Source organism: Melozone crissalis, unplaced genomic scaffold (genome assembly GCF_028551555.1).
Source record: "Melozone crissalis strain CALT ecotype California unplaced genomic scaffold, PUWL_Pcris_2 ptg000027l_1, whole genome shotgun sequence".
In the NCBI taxonomy this organism is placed as follows: Eukaryota; Metazoa; Chordata; class Aves; order Passeriformes; family Passerellidae; genus Melozone; species Melozone crissalis.
Window position 1 is genome coordinate 50,100,841 of NW_026535805.1, and position 17,912 is coordinate 50,118,752.

Genomic DNA, 17,912 nt, shown 5'->3' on the forward strand with positions numbered 1-17,912 from the left:
TAGGGCAGAAATGCACAGAGCATCTTGCTGCGCTGAGCAGCACTGCAATCCCTATTTGGACCTGCAGGTGCTACCAAAGTACAAGTAATATTTAGGACCTGACATTTGCCATCCAGACAATCACCGAGAAGCAAAGTTTGTTTGAATTAGTGGCACGGCATTTTGAGCATTGCTGAGCTGACAGAAATCAGTCACAAAGCTGCCTATGTTCCCAGATGGCACTCAGACCTCCATGTGTGACTGGGAAAAGCTGCGCTTGAGAATGGCTCCTTGCAGCTCTGGGAAGCCAGGCTGCTCTACATACCCCCTCAGAAGTGTGACCCGGGCACAAATATGGACTTGCACTCACAAAACGTTGTGTGAGACAAAGCGATCCCAAGACGCTGCAGGCTCAGACTGACATCTGCAGCGAGCATGAGCTCAGATGCCAGAACATTTGCAACCACCCCCAAATGTCTGTTCGGCGATGCTTGCTGAATATCATCAGCAGCGCAGCAGAGGAGACTGCGTGGCACCGATAACCACTTCAAACTTTCCCGTGTTGCAGCCTGGAGAATTACCTCCAATTGAAGTCAGTAACCGTGTCAGTTCCCCACACCTTTTGCATAAATGAGGCCTCGCACACACCACTTCATGTTTTTAACTCAACAGCTCTAATCCTGAGGTGCCAAGTGCCCTACTTAACAAGCAGAAGTTCAGCTATTCAGCGCTTGGCAGAATGAGGCAGAACGATTCCTACCAGTGCACAGCGGCAGGGCTTGCTCTGATGGAACTGAGAGGATTCTGCGAGTGGCACAGTGATCCCAAACTCCTGACCCAGATAGCGCATCTTATCTCTGAAATAATTTCGAGCGATTGACCGGGTCTGATCAGAGGGAATTAGAAAAAGAAAGAAGATGTCTTGGTCTTATGACAGCAGGAATCTTGCAGTAGCAGCTGCTCAATACGGTACCAGAAACACAAATGAAATGTAAACATCATACATTTGTGCTACATGGAGGGAGCTCATGTGACAGGTACATGAAACATAATCAGCAGCAGAATTCCCAGAATTCAGACTTTAAAATGGGCAATATAAATTCTAATGATGTCATCTCTTGTTTTGCTTCTCAGAGTATATCTTTTTGCAAATTAAGCACAAACGGGGAACATAGAGAGAAGAAAAATAAAAACAACAGGAAAATTCACAGAACTGTTAATTTTTTTCTGTGTAATACTTGCTTATGAAGGTGGTTTTGTCTGTATTTCAGTCAGACGTATTATCCATCTCTATGGAGAGAGGTGCTGTGGTTTTAAATGCAAGTGGAACCAAAATTCAGTCACCAGAACAAAATTACAATGATGGAAAAACCCATTTCATCATTACTTCTGTCACCCCAGAAAGGTAAAGCTGTACAGCATCTTTTATTCTCTACCTTTAGAGCATAAATATTTCTTGTAAAGCACATTATCATTTAGCACTTACTTTTAAATACTTGAGTACGGCTTTCTTTTAATGACTGATTTTAAAATATGATTGGAAACTGACCAACTTGGGCCTGAGTTCAAGATGATGGGAATTTTTATTAAAATGAAAATAGTTTTTTCTGAAAGCTTAGTCCTTTTTTCATTCTCAGGTAAGAAAACAGTTTAATAACATTTAAGGTTAGCAAGAGATTATTTTTTTGACAGGATTAACTCTTTTAATTTGTTAAAACAATTCCCAGTTTACCCTATAGTGATTGAGGCATCTTCACATAAAGCATTCATCTGGGATGTACACAGTGAAACATGTTAAAAATATTTTTAGCACTGGCAGCCACAAACATGACTAAATACAGCAGTAGGGAATAAGTCTTTGTCTGTGCTCCTTGTAACTCTTGAAAGCTTTGGTTTATTAGTATGTTTTACTATTATTTATATGTTTAAATTTTTTTAGAAGGTCACATGCTCAAAGCAAATGTCTTTAAGAATCTTGAGATTCTTATCTTGAGATATCTCTACCTATGAGATACAAGCATTCTTACTTTCCTAATGGAAATTAAGGTTTGTACCTATGACTTCTGGGTTCCAAGGATCACAGTTTGAAAAGCTGAAGGTGTGAAAAAGTGCCTTGGAATAACCTTGGGGATTGTCATGTTTCCCTGAGTTTGCAAAACAAAATCAATGTCTGATGCTTTAGTATAAGTTTGTTTATAAAGCCAGAGAATCATTCCTGACTATTGCAACAATTTGTAAGTTGCAAAATCAGATTAGGTAAAAAGCATTGTAAAAGCTCAAACACTGCACTGTGATGAAAGAGAAAGAAAAAGGGATAGGATCATAAGCAATTAGCGTGTGCTTGGATCTTATTTTGCCCCAAAGGTGGCTCCATCCCTTCATCAGCAACCCCCTAGTTTGTCTTTCTTCGCTGTACAATTTTGGACTTCACAATTCACTGCAGGGTAATATTAAATCCACAGGCCTGTGTACACAGTTTTGCCAATGCACCACAGTGCACAGCTGAAGTCAAGGTTCTCTCATGCCTTTGAGCAGTGGCACTGAGTGTGTATGCACTGAGTGGAGCATTTTGGGTGCATGTACTGTGCTGTCTGACCACTGGCACCGACATTTCCAAAACTAGCCTGCAAAATGGATGCTTTGCCTTTGCAGGTATGAGCTAACTGTCGATGACAAGAAACAGAGCAAGAAGAACCCAGCAAAGGACAGAGCAGGCAAAAGCCCAGACAGCATCAAGAAGTTTTATTTTGGTGGCTCTCCCCTCAGAACACAGCAAGCCAACTTCACTGGCTGCATAAGCAATGCCTACTTCACTAGGTGAGTAACATCCTCCCAAACACAATAACAGGCAGTCACTGCCCTGCCTGACAGCTTGAATAGTAGCTCATGAGAAATGATTTATCGTCACAATAAAAATTCCTCTCTCATTTTGTGAAGCTAGACAGCATGTGTGAATAAGATTCATACCTTATTTGCTATGGAATCTGTTGGCACAGATCTGCTAGGTTAAGATATTGTTAAGGTGGGAATAACTTGATGAAATAAGCTTTCAGTACTGCACCTGCTAATGCTGCTGGTGCAATGAATAATTTGCATAGCTGTAATTTACATTTATATTATGTAGCTCTCATGTCTGCCTTTGAAACAAAATTGTATTAAGACATCTTGCAGAATCTGGGGAGGTCAGGACTTTGGTCATGTAAAAATGGTCCGAATGTGTTGATCTTAATTGTTTTATGAAATGTTCTTATATAGATTATAAAGTTGAATTTGATGCTGCAGATTGACACTCTGTTTATGCCAGCGTGTATACAAAAGGCAGATGTAGTATGGGTTGTCCTCGTTACCCATACATTGACTGATCAATGTGTACTTTCATCCATGATCCAAGAAGGAACCATTCAAATATAATTTAAATATCATTTAATATAATAGTTAAATATAATTTAAACCCATTCAAATATAATTTAAACTATAAATGTAAAATTCTGAGATTTTTATGCAGGTAATTCTAACATTTGAGAAAAAAAAAGCTGTTCTTGTCATCTCCTCTTTGAAACACAGGTTGGATCAAGAGGTTGAAGTGGAGGATTTCCAGAAGTACTCTGAGAAAGTTCAGGCATCTTTGTATGGATGCCCTGTTGAATCTCCTCCAGTTGCTCTTCTCCATAAGAAAGGAAAAAACTCATCAAAAGCCAAAGGAAACCGTAATAAAAAGGTCTGCTATAAACTGCTCCAGTACCACTCTAAAGTTTTCCAAAATTCTCCAAATTATGGATCTAAAATGCATAAAGGCAATGTCAAATATATGAACAGGATCCTGTTCCTTTACATATTCCATCACTGGAAATGATTGCCCTGACCCAATCTAGCTACACTTGCATCGTTCTCTTTTGCTAGAATTTTAAAATAAAATACCTGACCTCTTCAAAACAGTACTTCAGAAACAAGCCTTTCTGATTTCTTCTGTATTCTAAAGGCAAAAAGCTTGCTTCTGTTCTCATCTGCTTCTGTATGGCTCTCTACTGGGTACAATTAGCACATATTAATATAAATGGGGAAAAACCTTCCTCCAGCATGCAGACTTTTTAGTCTAAGCATATCCTCTCATGCCTATAATATAGCTGATATCACCAAAAGCAGAGAGAAAAAGATTTGATTAGGAAAACTGCAAAAATAATAATTGTAATTATGTTAGCTGCACAAGTACTTTGTTTATCCTTTGTTCTATCCTAATCAGCATTTACAGTAGATCTGTTCTAGGAAAATTTGACTCAGAAACAACCCTGGTATTTATGTAGGGAAACAATACATTACTAGTTTACATATATAAATTATACTGCTCTTTTATTATGTCCAATCTTAGCTAAAAATTCTGGTTAATAGTTCTTTTTCTATGAAGGTGGGAAGAGATAAAGACAAGATTGCACAGCCTTCATCTGGCCTCAAAAAACTGTATCAAGTGAATTTGCAAAAAGAGCCTCAGTGCCACCTGCCCATGAATCCCAAGGCAACTGAACATGCCTATCAATTTGGAGGAACAGCAAACAGCCGGCAAGAATTTGACCACATACCAAAGGATTTCAGTCAAAGGTAAAGTGACTTTAGAAATAAAAATGAAATATGCTGGGGAGAAGAATGATGTATTTCAATTTATTTTTTTAAGGGACATTTTTCTACTGTTACCCTGGCTTTGTTCCTTTATATCTTAGGCTAAATTTTGTGTTGAGCCTGTTGTTAGGTTATATTAAAAGGTGCTTCAGTTGAGTAAGAGAAAAACATAGATTGTGTTTCCAGTTACATCCCTCTTGTGGAAGCTTCATCTGCATTGCATTTTAACAAAATGTGTCTCCTTGCCTATTTGTGTGAAGCTTTTAAGAATGTTAGTTCTATACAAGCATTGCACAATAATCAGTCTCTTTACACAAGAAGTAAAGGCATTAAAGCAGAAAGGAAGCAGTAATATGCTGAGTGGACCTTGCCAGTATTTTAATCTTCACAGTGCAGTAAGACAAAAAGCTGTGAAAACCTGGTCCAATTCAAGCCATAATGGAAATCTAAGTAATAATGAGTCCAGATACTGTTGAAATTTAATATTCATGTTCCCACAAAATATCTCATGCAATATTCAAAATCCAATAAGGATTTTGGTTTAATACTTTCCATTAAAGACTATAAATTCAACAACACAGCACTTCCTGGAAGCATACCAGACCACTAACTCAGAAAAAAAGAGTGTTCTTTCCTGATTTAAATTAGAAAGTCATTATGTTCATTTTAATTCAATACATTTAACTTAGGGCAATTCTGATGGCACCCATATGAAGGCAAACCAAAACTGTAATACCTTCATCCCACCTTCATTCCTAAAACATATAGTAATTTGCCAAATTTTATTAAAGCTTCATTTTTGTAATGTTCATTTTTAAAAAGTAATGAGTTGTGTCATTTTAAAACAATATTGGCAAGGGACTGAGTGTCTGTGGAATGTACACACAGAGGCCATTAGTAATGTATAGACGCTTGATACAATATGAAGAATGGAAACTAGGTTAGACCTGACATCAGAAGAAGGAGGAATCAGTTCTGGCACTGTCCTACACCAATACAGCTTTGCCATGTTGTAGACCATAAGTAATAATAGCAATCACTCAAGAAATTTTCACTGTGACAGTGTCAAACCAACAGTGGTATGACTTCCTATGCTGTGTTGGACTTCACAAGGAACTACGAGCAAGGAGAAGCTTCGATCGTGTCTGGAATAACAGACAGGCCTTAAACATCAGGCCTCCATGGCATCACACTTAAAAATTCCCCCAGCCCTGCTGTTTAACATAAAAGGAAATGTACTGTCAGATTTTGGTGGTCTGCATTCAACTTATTCCCTCTAGAGATTTTAATTTTTGAAAAAAATGTTCTTCACCAGGCAGCTTTTTCTCCAGCTTCGACTTCTGCTCAAAAAACAGCACAGAATGTTTCTCAGAAACATCACTTTCATAAAGCAGATTAATATCTTTTTGGATGAAAGAAAAATTTTAGTCTTCCTCTGCCTGACATTTGATTTAAATCAAAAGTATCTGCTTAAATGTGAATATTGTGTTTTTATGCGCCAGAGCTCAGTTCTCTATCAGTCTGAAAACTCACTCCTCTCACGGAATGATTTGCTACGTTTCGGATCAAAAAGAGACCAACTTCCTGGCCCTTTTCGTTGCTCATGGCCGACTCATTTTTATGTTTAACGCCGGTCACCAGAAGATAAGGATTAAGAGCCAAGAGAAATACAATGATGGTCTGTGGCACAATGTAAGTAAAACAAAGAAATCATGATGGCACGTGCTGTCAAGGCTACAGTAAAGACACTGCTCATGTGACAGCTCAGAGAGTTTTCATTCATGTATTCATAAACATGCCTTTATGTTGAGAAACTTCCATAAATATTTTTAGATCTTCCTTGCAGCATTTTATTAAGTCATTAACTAGGGACAGGAAAGTGAGCCAGTTATAAAAATTCAGCAATTCCCAACACTAACAGCTGAACAGAAATGAAGGAAGCAAGCAGAGCAGTAAGGCAATTAAGAGTTAAATGAGTTATTAAAGGAAAGACTAGAATAATTTTGTTCAGCAAATGTCTTTGAAGTGCCTAAGAAAGGAGCACAGCTGTCTTAGGCTGCCTCAGTAGTCTATGAAAATTAAAAGACAATTTTAGGAGTCAAGGTGAATTTCCCTCTGTAGGTATCTCTCTCTCCTCATTAACTACAGAGGAAGTCTACAGTTACTAAACTACTGACTTGGGCATTTAAGTGTTTAAAGGAGGTTGGATGAATTCATACCATAAAACTAATGATGACTGTGAAAATGCTAACAGTAGATCTCAGTAGACCTTATGACACCTTAATTGTCTCTGCCTTGTACACCAAAATGCAAGAAAGGCAGCAGTTTTACTATCTAGCCTTCATATGCATGTGAAAAATTAGGGTTGTCCAGCAAAGAATACTGGCAGTTAGCAAAATAGGCTTGTAGAGCATCACTCATGCACTTTTCTTCTCAAATGTCTCATCATCTTCTAATGCACAGTAGTGATCCATTAACAGATTAAAGTAATCTTCCACATTTTTTTCCCTTCCTAGGTGATATTTATTAGAGGCAAAAATATCGGTCGCTTGATAATCGATGGTCTCCGAGTACTAGAAGAATCTTTTGATGGGAATGCGAATGGTTGGCAAGTCACTGAACCACTCTATATTGGAGGTGTAGCTCCCGGAAAAGCTGTAAAAAACATCCAGGTAAAGCAGATCTCCATGTACAGACCCAATTCTTCTATGTAAAGTTAAAACAAAAGCTGACTGTAGGGATGAGATCAGACAAAATCTGACTAAGATCTTGACCCTCATCCTGCTAAGGGGCAGACAGCTCAGCTCATGTATAGAGCATTCCACAGGGCTGGGCTGGTGGTAGCTGGGTAAGGCTTCCACAGCCTTGCAGCAGCAGCTGGGAAACCAGTGGTCGATAAGGAACAGAAAAATCCTAGTGACATCCAAATTTAGATGAGACAAGTTATGTTAGGCAAGATCAATTTCACCCTGAGGTCTGAGATACAAAATGAGTTTTGGAGACATTTTGATGTTCTCACAGTACCTCTGTTTTAAGACAATACCTAGAGGTCAGGATTCTGTTCTACAGCTCAGTACTGAAGTATATGGAAAGGAGTATTGAACCAACAATGAACACAATATTCTCTTTCAAGGTAATCTTTAGTGTTATATGCCTAACAAGATTGATAAACTACTCTGAAAAAGTAGACCCATCTTGCCTTGAGGCTATGAGGTAAATGTATAGCACTGCCTCACCCTACTTGTGTTTTGTTTCTCACAGTTCAGTAAGGACTGAGAAACAACACAAGCTGAAATTACCTTGAAGTCATCAAAAAGACATGAGAGGCTATGAGAACCGTTTTTCCTCCTTCCCTTCTCTGGAAATTTTTTTTTAGTTCAAAACTGATGTGCAGACAATCACAGCCTTACAGCTTATAAACAAGTAAAACTAAGGGCACAAGAATCTTTTTCCTTCCACAAGCAGTTTATTTACTAATCAAGGCTTTTTTTACCCCTCAGATTAACTCTGTCTACAGCTTTAGTGGTTGTCTCAGCAACTTACAGCTCAATGGAAGACCACTTACTTCAGCTTCACAGACATTTAGTGTAACACCTTGCTTTGAAGGCCCATCAGAAGCAGGAACATACTTTTCATCAGAAGGAGGATATGTCGTCCTTGGTAATATACTGCTAACCAAATGTATCCCCAAATAGGACTGTGGTATTCAGTGTTCTTCAGAATGGCATTTTTCACTAAAGAGTGTGGTAATTTCCAAGGCTATGAGCTGTAAGGATTATCAGAAACAGATCACTATTGTGCTAAGCAGATGATATTGACAGGTCACAATGTCACTGTGAAACTTAACATTGTTAAATAAACACATCTGTATGTATGTATGTATGTGTTTCAAATAATAATTTAATAAGGGAATAATTTTAGTGAGGGAACAGACCATAATGTGTTAAAAATTAGCATAGAAGTCAACATGGCAAAGACCAAGTACACCATCAAATGGTCATCCCTTATTTTTTTCATTAACATGCAAATAAAAACTCCTGCAGAAAGGCTTTTGGCACGTCTTGATACAGAACAGCATGACAGAACATATCTTTTTTGTCATTTTGGCCTTCTGCGTTCCAGGAAGAGTTTTAGGAGGGTGTTTCAGTCACATAGGCTCTGATCTGAACAAGAAAGGAAACTGCAAAACCCTACTCACTGGCAGCACCAAGAAGAATCAGACTAGTGTTTCTAATTTGCTATCTGGCCTGTCACCAGTTTGAAAAAGGGTGTTTCTCCTACTGAATCATCAAAGCTCAAGTGAACTCCCACTCACTCAATAATGACTTCTGAGTGTCTAGGAAATTGCACAATAAGAAACTGCCAAAAATACAAATAATTTACTTTCTGTTGTCCATTTTATTGCTAAGAAACATTTTTAAACAAAATACATTTTCTAAATAATGAGAAAAGTAAATAAACCTTTATTAGTATTCCAATCAAAACAAAAGTTGAAATGGGTCATTGACAGCACATCATGCTATCTCATATTTCAATAGTTTGAAGAACAAATAAAATCCACCCTCTGATGTTCTACTTTGACTTTAAATAAATTTCCAATTTCATCACTAACTCAGATGACAAAAAGAACGTTATTCTTTTTACTTCACAGATGAATCCTTCAGTTTAGGCCTGAAATTTGAAGTTGTTTTTGAAATACGTCCCCGAAGCAGCTCAGGAATCCTACTGCATGGTCACAGCGTGAATGGAGAGTACCTGAATATGCACATGAGAAATGGACAGGTATAAACAAGGTCACGTCTCCTCCACTGCCTTGACTGGCTTCTCTTCCACTTACTTGGGCTTCACTACATGCAGATTTTGTCTTACAACTTTGCCATTAACTGATTCTTATTTCTCCCCTAAATATAATAACAGCTTAGATTAGCCAAACAAAATATTTACTTTAAAATACTAAAAATAACACCTGTGGCAAGTTCAGATCACTTTACTAATACAAGGCATAAATATTTTGTTGTGAGCTGAAAAGAAGCGAAAGCACTGACTCTTTGGCACTGCTCTTTCACCCACACATTAAAAATGTATCATGGTTACAAGTAACCATCAATAATTTTTTTTCTTATTTCTTAAACGATAAGTCTGAGTTACACTCAGTCTCTTCTTTCTTTATCAGATATATGCGTGATGGAAAGAGTGAGGGAAAGGAAAAGTTCTGATTGTCTGTTGGCCTGGTTTCTACAGGCTCTGAATTTCAAATGAAGGAGAGAGGTTAGAAATTAACACACCAGACAGTTGCTATTTTTTATTGTGTTTATTGATAAAATCTGGATGTCTTCATGCTATGCATTGCACACCTACAGTAATAAATTTCAGTCTTAAGTGAACAACACAAGCAAAGATTTAGAGCATAGGAAATCTTGGAAGTTTTCTGGTCTTTCCTGAAGAGGAGAAACTCAGGGCACAGTCAAGAGACTAAGCAGTGTGGACAGTCTTTAATCACTGCTATGCACCTGTCAATTAAAGTGGAAGGGTATTAAAGTGGGGCTGGCTGTACCTCAGTTAGAAATGCAACATCTGAGGAAACACTCTCACCTATTCTCCAAGAGCAGCACCTACAGCAGAGTGACTGAGTAAACAGTTTACAAGATGATTCATGCTATCTTAAAGCAGGTGTCTAATGAGGTGACTAAATGAGGTGTTATTCAGAGAATTTCTTTTTCTGTGTTGGCTATAGAGAGAACAGGTGCTTCAGTTAGGCACCAGACTTTTGACAGCCGATTAGGTAAGATGAAGCCCATTCTTACCCTTGTATCTAGGGAATTAACAGAGAAATTCTTAAGTACATTGTGCTGATGTGTATCATGCCACACCTAAACACTGAGTCTGTATAGAACCAGTCCAGTATAGCACTTCTTATGTCAGGTCCTAACCAAAGTTCTGCATGTCCAATAATTTGTCTGGTTTTCCCAACTGTACCAACTGGTGTAACAAAGGGTGCTGCTTCGCTTACTGCTTCACACCTCCCTTCCTGTATAATGCAAATGCCATTCATAAACAAAATTCACCCTGGAAAAGCAGATTTTCCCTGCTTGTCACTGCAGCAGTTCAGTACCTTCTTAGTAAGGATCTGTGTGTCTTTAGCATTAACTATCTGCCCTCTTTGAATGCATTACAAAAGACCTGTTTTGTGAAAACCATTTTGCTGAACGAATAATATCATCAACTATAATTCATTTTTAAAATGTACACATCTCTATCAGTACAGCTTGTCTGGGTGATTTATTAAGGAGTCACTTTCTCCTGTGATTCTTTATTTGCTTCAGTCGATACATTTTGTCTAAGAGTGGATAAAATAGAACATGAGGATCATTTTAATTGTGTTTGTTGGTGCCCTTCTAGAAAAAAAATTAATATTTTTTGGTTACAACTGTATCAAAACCCTCTAGAATTAACTATAAGTTTCTTCCTTGTGAGAGACTATTTACAAGGGCATGTAGTGACAGGACAAGGAGGAATGGCTTCAAACTGACAGTATAGTTAGATTAGATATGAGGAGGAAATTCTTTGCTGTGAGGGTGGTGAGGCTGGAACAGGTTGCCCAGAAAACCTGTGGATGCCCCATCCCATTAAATGTTGAAGGCCAGGTTGGATGTGACTGAGCCACCTGATCTTATGAAAGGTGTTCCTGTCCACGACTGGGGGGTTGGAACAAGATGATTTTTAAGGCCCCTTCCAATCCAAACCATTCTATGATTCTGTGATTTTCAGTCAGCATAGAATCAGCATAATGAGGAACAACTTCAACATTTGAAAAGCCTGATTGGTTGGACTCAAGAGTTTGCAGTTCTCTGGCAATCACCACCAGGAATCTCATGTCTCCTAACAGGGACACAACACTGTTTTGCTGCTGCTGCACCATTTCCATGAAAAAAGATATTAATCCATTAATATGAGGTGCAAAATTCAGAATTATGTTCACCTTCTAGCTCTGCCAGAGATTTACTTGTAAGCTTGAACAAGTAACTTAAAAGTAATTTTTAATTTTGCTATCCATTCCTTTCTCATATCTTTTCTGCTTGTTTATACTTGGGTTTTCATGACTGTTTTCCTTAGTAAGTGGCTAGCAAGATGCCAAAAACATCATCTGATGCCTCTAAACACTAATTTATCACACAGGAAATTACAGAGTACAGGTACTAGTAAATGAGTGAAATTAGCTCTTCTTTTTAAATCTTTTCTTGAACTCTTCCTTGAGATAATTAGGAATGTCTCCGAACTATTGAATCTGAACAGTTAAACAAAAAAAAAAACAAACAAACAAACAAAAAAAAAAAAAACAAAAAAAAAACCCCTCCTAAATTTTATTTAAAAGGAACTTTATTTAGAAGAATTTAATGAAGCCATGTTTTCCTTTCTCTTGGATACTTGACATGTTTTGAGTGAGGAATACCACCTTATTACAACAGAAGGTAAAAAGAGAAAAGGAGAGGGTTTACAGTGATGATTACATTCTTTTCCCTCAGGTTACTGTGAAACTGAATAATGGAATCAGGGATTTTTCAACTTCAGTGACACTGAAGCAGAGTCTCTGCGACGGCAGGTGGCATCGAATTGCAGGTCAGTAAAAGGTGATTGTTCCCTAATTAAGGTAACAAAGCCCGTCTCTTGCTCCCCAGATATCCATCTCCATGGGCTAGAGCATTGGCAATGCAGAAGTATTTTCAGTTCTTTTTCACCTGACAAGACCCAAGTTTGTGTGAAAGACACAGTCTTAGTCATCCCTCAGACACAGAACTGTAGGGCTTCCTGGGAAGATAAGCACTGGTTCCTACAAAGATAGGGAAAACAAAGATGGAAGCTCCCTGTTCAAAGAACAGGAAGCAGCCCATCTGAAATTCTGGCTACCTTTCCTAATTCATATACCAGATCACAGTCTTCCTTTCCCTATTAGAGGTTAAATAAATTGATAGTATGCAGTAGGTAAAAGAATATGCTGCCCTTAAAAGTCAAATAACAAGACAGATGTGGGGAACCTTTTGCTCATGATAGAGAGATGTCTGCAGCTGGGATTTTGCCTCTGTGCCAGACAGTCATCCTTCTTTCCTGATTTTGAAAGTCAAAAAGCATTTCCTGGGTGCTTTAAACCACCTCATCTTCCTGTCTAGATGTGGACTTAGAATGTCTTCCACTATCACTGCAGAAGTGATCTGAGTCTGCACCCTTTCCACAAGCATTCTGTTTCCCTTCTGAAGGAAATGCAGGCACTCAAGCAAGGGAGAAGTCTCACTGCATTCCAATATATCCCTAAATGGGAGTGATTGGGCAACAGTTTTTTTAAGCCTACAATGGCTTACAATGGCTTATATGCTCATAACCTGGAGCCTAAACACTGCCACCAGGGATCAAGAGCCGCACTCAAAAGCACCCTTGCTCCCACTGTATCTACCATCGGTCCTGCTCTATGCCAGAATCCACTCACAAACTGTCACTGATGCCTCACACCCAATCTAGCAAACACTAAATCAACTACTCACACCAAAGAGATGACTCCTGTCTGTCATAAAAGACTCATGTCACACTTCTTGTTGATCTCTGTTCCTTCTCCTTTCAGTTATTAGAGACGCAAATGTGGTGCAGCTGGACGTAGACTCTGAAGTCAACCATGTGGTAGGGCCGCTAAATCCAAAGGCAATGGACCACAGGGAGCCGGTGTTTATTGGAGGTGTACCAGGTAGGTTTTTGATATCTTTGTGGTACATTGTTCTGAGATTTCAGCCCTGTTTCCAGAGAAAGCATAAAGACTAAGTTTTCATCTCAAAAAAGAACAAAATATGTTGACAACCTGGTAAAATTCAAAGGCTCAAGAGCTGATCATAAATGTTCTGCCTCAAGTTCTCACAGAAAAAGATGTGCTACTTCATTGAAATTAAAACATTCACAGCTGCTGGAGGGCAAGGTATGGATTCACTAGAGAAGTCAGCCAACAACAAACAAAATTTCCTTTTTTTCTGTTTTTCCTTCCCATGTGGGCTAACTCTTTTTTAAGAAGTGATTTATTTATTTATGGGATTGGAAACTCACTGTCACTGTAACCTGAGTCCCAAGGTTTAGTTGCTGGTAGGCTTCTTTCCTCCTCTTCAAGCAATGGCATCTTTGAACACAAGATAAAACATGGAGATTCTTTTTCTTACTAGGGGCTTCTGTTAGACAGATTTCTGCTCCTGTGTATTTGTGACTCACAGACCATCTGTGTAGCATGGGCCAAGATTACTACATTTCCTTCCCGTATTCAACAGACAGAGCTACTCTGTTGGGGTTCATATACAAACTGTAATCAACACTACGTGATCCAATTTTTAAGACAACTCCCATACATTTCTCAGTGAAAACATGCAGCATTATTTCTCTGAGCCTTGCATGTCAATCATTAACAGTTCTAACTACAAAATTCATTATAATGCTTATCTTGGATTACTGGCTTGAGTGCGTGGTGTTCACATCCATCCCACGCTACCAGGAGGTAAAATGAGCCTAAAGGGAATAATAAAATCTATGCACAGATGCCTGCTCACTCTCTAAATACAAAATGGAATTTTATTAGGACAGAACTCTTCCCAGAGAGGTAATATAAAGGGGTAATTGCAAATGCTGTTCTGCTTCATAATAGAGCCTTCTATTTCTACATTAATTATAGAATACTAAAGCAATGCTATACACTGGCTCTATAATGCTATTATCAGCCTGGCACAGGAAACTCTTACACAGAATTTCACAACAACAAATAAGATACAATACTAAATAATGCCATGCAGATACAGCCAACTGAAGGCAAACTAACAAATCAGATGCAGATTACGATACATGTGATGTTAAATTTTAAAAACAGACACTGGGACTCATCTACTCTGTTACTTAAAAGAAAATGTAGTTGTCAAAAAATGCAAAATTGTGTCTCTATTGATAATATAGTGTCAAGAGTTTCACAGAACTGTAGATAACTAACCATACTTTAATGGCCTCTAGGACACTGGCAGTAGGCCAAACATTTTAAAAGAAGATTCAGAAGAGCTGCACTTAGTAGCAAAGTTCTGCTACCAAACTGATTATTTTGCCCATCATGAGCTCTAAACTTTTATTTATTTAATTTTTTCGATCTTCTTTTTCCAGAGTCTCTGCTAACATCAAGCCTGACTACACGCAATTCCTTCATTGGCTGCATTCGTAACTTCATGATTGATGAAAAGCCAGTAAGTTTTAGTAAAGCAGCTTTGGTTAGTGGTGCTGTAAGCATTAATACCTGTCCAGCAGCCTGAGAGTGCACTGCATCCCTTCTGAAAAGTTTCTTAGACCACAGAAATAAAATTGAACAAAAGAAACCATGTCCAGCAAGACAAGAAGAATGAAAATATCACAGCCACATCTACAGAAAGCAGGAAGGGGGGTCACTTCTAATATTTACATGCAAACAAAAATCACTGAAGAATAAAAGCTGTTGCTTCTGCACTTCTCTTAACATACCACAAGAGTGAGCTTTACCATTTCTTATACTATATGTGTGGCCAGTCTTTTACATGAAAATATGAGATTATAAAATAAATTAAAATTATATTAAATATGTTACTTTCAAAATAGATCCTCTACATAATCTCATTCCATATCTTAGTCACCCTTCGTTCCACAGAAAAAGATCTGCTAATGCACATTAAAGAATAAAGCTAGATAATAGATTTACATCGCAAATACTGTATAGAGATCTTACTGTATATTTTTAATTTTCCATTCAACTCATTTATAGTCCTCAAATAAAATGGGGGGAAGAGAGTATACTAATTATGTAAGCTTACAAATAATGAAAAATTAAAATTTTTATTCCACTTCTAGACTTCATGGATATGTTCTAGCACAATATGAAGAGAGGATGTATATCTTTTAAGACAGATGCTTTATATATAGACTCATTTACCTAAACTAGGTAATTTTAGAGTAATGCTTGCCATAGAGACAATTTTAAATTTCAAGTTTTTTCTCTGAATTTTAAAATGCACTTACATACAAACACAGCACTAAATTCACAATCTCATTGTGATCTCATTTGCACTAACGTTACACAAGTAAAAATGAAGCGTAGAAAGCAGAATCACAGTCACAGTTTCAGGTGGCTCCCTTATCATACAAAAACATCACTTCCCTGTGAGACTCCTGCAGGACTTCAGTCTACAGCAGAAATCCCCAAACAAGGAACAGGTTCCTTCAGAAGATTTGCTGCTGCAGAGGAACCAAGAGTGAAACAGGAAGATGTAAACAGAAGGCAAAGGGCTGCAAATGTGAGCTGTGCTATAACCATAGAAGGTAGATGAAGTTAATGGTAGGGTTCAACTCACAGTAGGCTTGCACACCAAATAGATACAAATCACTTGCAAAACTTAGTCTCTTCAATCATCACCTACAAGGAATCAAAGCCATTTAGCTTTCTTCTCTTTGAAGTATAAAGTAATGCAATAAAGATTAAAGTAATGAAAGTTTTATGGTTGTTGAGCAAATTATTGTTGGAACCAATTCAAAACATGACCAGCTGCAAAGCAAGAAACTCTGAAATGCAAAAATAAAGGACAACACTCTAGAGACTGAAAATTAATAAGAATTCATCTGGAAAACACACAAATGAAAACTGGAATCCAAAGGTCTTGAAAGCATGGACGGATGGAAGAGCCACCAGACTAAGATACATATGTAAGCACTAATCAGCAGCTTCCCTACTACTCTCAGTAGGGTGAAAAAAGGGTTTTGACACACTGCAGAGACTTGGCTTACTCTGGATAAAGAACTGCAACCTCTGGATACACGGGCACAGGAACTCTTCAGCAGCTGGGACCCCATCACAGACTCTCCACTTGCCTCTGGAGTCCAGTGTTGGGGTTAAGGGAACAACACAGTGTGGCTCCAGTAGCCACTGCCTCTCCTGTCACCAGCCTTGTCAGCTCTGCTCACACTTTCAGCACCATTCCTCTTCTGCTTGTGTTCTCCTGAACACAGCCCCTTTTCCCTTCCCTGCAGCTCTCTGGTACAATGCTCCAAGGACTGATTCCCTCTCCAACTCCAAGCTTACAGATACCCCCTTCACAGGGGAGTTATATACAGACCCTTCTTTTCCTCACTCCAAAGCCCACTGCTCATACTTGAGAAGCAAGCATGAAGAATATCCCTCTGCAGTCTCTCTGGTTCAGGCATGGATCCTTAAATCCAGTAGCCTTCAAATGCCATCTTTGTCTCAGGCACCAAAACCAGTATGGTTGCTCAGCTTTTTCTGCTCCCAACTACTACCCAGAAATGGAACAGAAAATTTAGGGCTTTTGCTTCAGGAATATTTTATTATTGGTGTTGAGGGTGAATACCCTCAGACCAATGAGCTGGGTTCCCAGTGGTTGCAGAGGCCATGGGTGGTGTCAGAGCTGTACAGCTGGGAGCAGGGGTAAAAAAGGAAGTCTCTCTCTTCCCAGTGCCAGTGAGTTGTTAGACTGGCTCAAAAAAGCTCATGACACCACAACACGAGCTAAGTTTCCTCAGGCCCTGGTCTCCAGGACCCTGTTGCTGGAGCGAAAAGAACAGCAGATTCCCTGCTCAGATATGTTGGTTACAAGGATTACTGAAATTCCTTTTGAGTTGCCTGCAGCTGCTCAGCAGAGATAGCCAGAAATAGCAAATGCTTGTGGCCCCTAAGAGCATCAGAGTTTAGTGAATGCTGGTATTAAGAGGAGCATTGTATGTTAACTGGTACACACATACTCAGAATGTTTTTCTGTCTCACACCTACTTCAAACCAAAGCATATTCTCTCATATCCATATCCAAGCTCTGTGAATAAACAATATTTCTCTCAGTCATATTTGCTGCAATGTGATTTGGTTTCTTTGTGTGGATTTATGTTTAAGAATGAGTTTTCTGATTTAATCAGTCCTTTGCATACTTTATATACGGAAAACTAAAAATACACTAAAACAGTATGTGAATAAAAACCAATTAAAATTCATAAACTGCTACTATTCAATTTACTTCTCTTTACGATATCACCAGCTAATCAAACACAGCACTGTTTTGGAGGGTGTCTTCATCAATTTTCCCTTGTAGGCTTCAGAGGTGTGGGTTTTCCCTCTGCAGAACAGGGTTTGCAAAGAAAAACACAATTAACCAGAGGATACTTGCAGATCCAGGAGAGAGCAAAAAATAATGTAAATTTCCCTGCCCCCAACATCCACATAGACCTTTAACATTACCATTTCATATGTGCCAAAGAAAGCCAGTCTGTGATGCATTATATTGCACATA

The 17,912-nt window shown here is 38.5% G+C and overlaps 1 protein-coding gene across 1 annotated transcript in view; it reads left to right on the forward strand.

Annotated features, from left to right (window-relative positions):
• The window catches only part of LAMA4 (laminin subunit alpha 4), a 100,653-nt gene extending 83,085 nt beyond the window's left edge, over positions 1–17,568 (forward strand). The window contains exons 28-38 of the mRNA XM_054280055.1: positions 1,251–1,384; positions 2,632–2,796; positions 3,544–3,697; positions 4,382–4,572; positions 6,093–6,282; positions 7,107–7,262; positions 8,091–8,250; positions 9,242–9,372; positions 12,114–12,207; positions 13,202–13,321; positions 14,758–17,568. Of these exons, the coding sequence (XP_054136030.1) occupies positions 1,251–1,384; positions 2,632–2,796; positions 3,544–3,697; positions 4,382–4,572; positions 6,093–6,282; positions 7,107–7,262; positions 8,091–8,250; positions 9,242–9,372; positions 12,114–12,207; positions 13,202–13,321; positions 14,758–14,903 (1,641 nt within the window). The 3' untranslated portion in view covers positions 14,904–17,568. The remainder of the gene's footprint in view (positions 1–1,250; positions 1,385–2,631; positions 2,797–3,543; positions 3,698–4,381; positions 4,573–6,092; positions 6,283–7,106; positions 7,263–8,090; positions 8,251–9,241; positions 9,373–12,113; positions 12,208–13,201; positions 13,322–14,757) is intronic.
• The last annotated feature ends 344 nt before the right edge of the window (positions 17,569–17,912 follow it).